Below are 3,200 nucleotides of genomic sequence, written 5' to 3' on the forward strand. Positions count from 1 at the left end.
GTTATGCATGTGTAGACTCGTTATCGAGTGACAGATCTCGCAATGTCACGAAAGTAGTGTAACTTAATGGTACAGTGAATATACAAAGTCATGTCACTTCCACTGAACAGACTCTTGGTTAGCCATGATATATACGCCCAGTGAATGTGTATTGTGTACAGTGACCGGTAAAATGGAAATAACCAAAGAAATACAATAGAGCTGGATGATTACAATAGTATATGATCTTATCTTGTTTATCTCCTTTCAAGGACTATGATACATCTGCGTAGTGCCACAGGACCTGTTTCTCGCCTCCCTTCCTACTCTTTTCTCATCTTTGTTTCATATTCGCCACACTCCAGAGAGCCCTCTTAACAGCCTTTCCTAAATTCTTCAGCTCTCGCAATCCTTTCCCGCCAATCAATAACCAAGAAAGAGTCTTCTATCATCATGTTCAGCCAATGTGGAAGGCCACATTTGGACTGTGGGGTGTACGTGTTTTGTAGGAAATTGAAGTGGTTAAGCGTATTTTACAGGTGGTTTTAACTTGGAACTCGGTGTCCTTAATCACTCCTGCAGTGGATAGGCTTTAGTGCGTACCAATCAATCGGAGATGAAGGCAGTCTAATAATCAGGGCCATGTCAGGATACAGCCTGACGAGTCTTTGACCACATATGAATCTTGGGTTACAGCTGCCTACAAGTAAGAATGGTATCGGTGAAGTGCGCTGTTTTCTCAGGAAGAAATTTTGTCCACTTTCAAGTTCCAAAAAAGAGAGGAGATGAACACTTGGATATTGTAGAAAATTAGATGTATTTCATGTCTTTCAACAATTTTCTATACAAATTTCGTAACCTACCACAGTAAGGTTTATTTGTGGGTTGATCATGGTGTCGTCGCTACTACCTGCTTTTGGTAGGTGTTGAAGAATGTCTGCTTGGCGGCCACCACCTCGGCAGTGTCGGGGACCTGTGGTGAGGATCCAGGTACTCCGGCGGGGATGGTGGCGGCGACTGGGCCGGTCCATTTGGCCTGCACGGGGGTGACAATTTGGACGGGAGCTTCGGCCATGGGAGCGGGTTGGGGCTGGACAGGGGCTACGGCCTGAGGGGCAATACCCACGGTAGCAGCCAGCTGAGCTTGGTAGGTGTTGAAGAATTCATTGCGGGCAGCAGCAACCTCGTTAGTGTTAGACACGGGGATGATCTTACCATCAATGCCAGCAGGGATGGTGGCAGCCAAGGGGCCGGTCCATATTTGCTGGATGGGGGCAGGGATGTTGGCCTGCTCGGGTATAGCTTTGGTCTGGGGCTGGGCGACGGCCTGAGCAGCACGGAAAACTTCGAAGAACCGCGCTTTCTCTGCCGCGACCTCTGGGGTGTCTCTGATGGCGGGGAGAGCAGAGCACACACCCAGCACTGCCAAGACAACCTGAGGGAAGGAGATAACTTTTGAAATATCATCTTCATCACTCAGTTGGGGTCGCTTACACGATCTTAATGTGTAAGTCACAATCTGTTTGACACATACTGCAGTATGTCCTTAATACAGTAAGATACTAAAAGTCTCTTCAAAGTTATTTGATGGTTTAAATCAGTTTCGTCATATTCATATGAAGAAGTTAAGAAGTGTAAAGGAAAAAATCTATGAGGTCATTTTCTCGCATATTCACACTAGCATCGTACCGTTTAGATACGAATCAAAAGTGGGTATTATTGTGGCAACACCAGACGCTCGTCTTCCTCAAACGAAACACCATGATAGTTACCAGAGCCCTCATGATGATGGTGTTCGTGTGTAGGGAACCTTACTATGCTGAGTGTGGGGTCTGTGGCTTACCTTTATACCCGAATGTGAAGCAAGGCCACCTAGTGTGCCGGTGTTGCTATGTGTGTTAATCATGTCTACGTCGACCAACTTCCGCGTCATCTGGATGTCAATGGGTTGATCGTGTGACCGAACTTTGCCGAACAACTTATCCGTTCTAGCCAAAAGGGGTGTACATTTTGCTTTCATATTATAACTGTGACTGGGTTTTCTCTCATCAGTATGTTACGGTGGCAAAGTGTGAATAGTAAATCCCATCCAGACCCGGCTTTATGGTGCCAAAGACTTACAACACAGTATCCAGCCTCACTTCATGTAAATAAAACCCAGATTGTTTTCTAGAATTTATTGATTATTACTCTAGAAAAGATTCCTTTTTACAAGATGAACAAATTATAGTCAACATTTTATAAAGATCACTGCCCCAAGTTTAGATATAAAGATCTGTTTATATTGTTAGATATCTGATGAACGTCTGTTTTTCTCAGTGTTCAGGACAAAGTTATTTCTACATGTGAAATGCATAAGTCATGTCACATCATTCCTGGTAGAAATTACGACCTAATCCTCAAATCTGAATCCAATTTTGCATATATATCTAAAATCATGAAAATCAAATCAGTGGGATGATGTCAAAAGTAAACCCACTTGAACAAGGTATTCTCTTTAGTCCTCGTTAATCGAGTTCAACAAATGATTAGGAATCTATCGAAGTTTCCTTTGGTGGTCGAATGAAAGAGATAAGCTCGAATGGTACTCTGAGCTCATCCTGTGAGATGTATCTCAGACGATTTAAATGTGATTCAAGCAAGAGAGAAATATACATCCCCTTTTCCGGATCATATTCATTGAACGACGACTCATAGTTTCTCCATAGAGCATTGGATCTGCTTCGGTCGACACTGAAAAGAAAACGGCGATTCTTCACACACACACACACACACACACACACACACACACACACACACACAAGATGAGTCAACAGTCATCTCTTACATAAAGTGCAACACATCTCGCACACATGACCTACATGTACAGTGCGAGTGTTTTACGGTCGTAGAATCACCTTGAACTCCTTATGAAGGTGGTCAAGGTTTACGATTGTTGATTAGGGTTTGACTCTGACGGCCTTGATAATCTGGACATTCGATGGGCAATAAAGCCCAAATAACCAACATAACAACTGTCATTAAGGGCCACATATATATATATATATATATATATATATATATATATATATATATATATATATATATATATATATATATATATATATATATATATATATATATATATGCACTGAGAGCGTATGTGGTCTTAACACTATCTTGAGCAATAGAGTATTCAAGATTTTCTTTGCGTGTTATATATATATATATATATATATATA

General features: G+C 41.9%; 1 protein-coding gene across 1 annotated transcript; it reads right to left on the reverse strand.

The window, feature by feature from the left end:
* Positions 1-735: 735 nt before the first annotated feature.
* Positions 736-1,810, reverse strand: LOC139766788 (cuticle protein CP1499-like). Its single transcript, XM_071695707.1, has 2 exons — positions 1,752-1,810; positions 736-1,414 (listed from the first exon to the last, which is right to left on the reverse strand). Exons 1-2 carry the CDS (start codon positions 1,761-1,763, stop codon positions 869-871), a joined length of 558 nt encoding a protein of 185 aa, XP_071551808.1. The 5' UTR covers positions 1,764-1,810; the 3' UTR covers positions 736-868.
* Positions 1,811-3,200: the final 1,390 nt, after the last annotated feature.

The sequence above is a fragment of the Panulirus ornatus genome, chromosome 58 (assembly GCF_036320965.1).
Source record: "Panulirus ornatus isolate Po-2019 chromosome 58, ASM3632096v1, whole genome shotgun sequence".
NCBI lineage: Eukaryota > Metazoa > Arthropoda > Malacostraca > Decapoda > Palinuridae > Panulirus > Panulirus ornatus.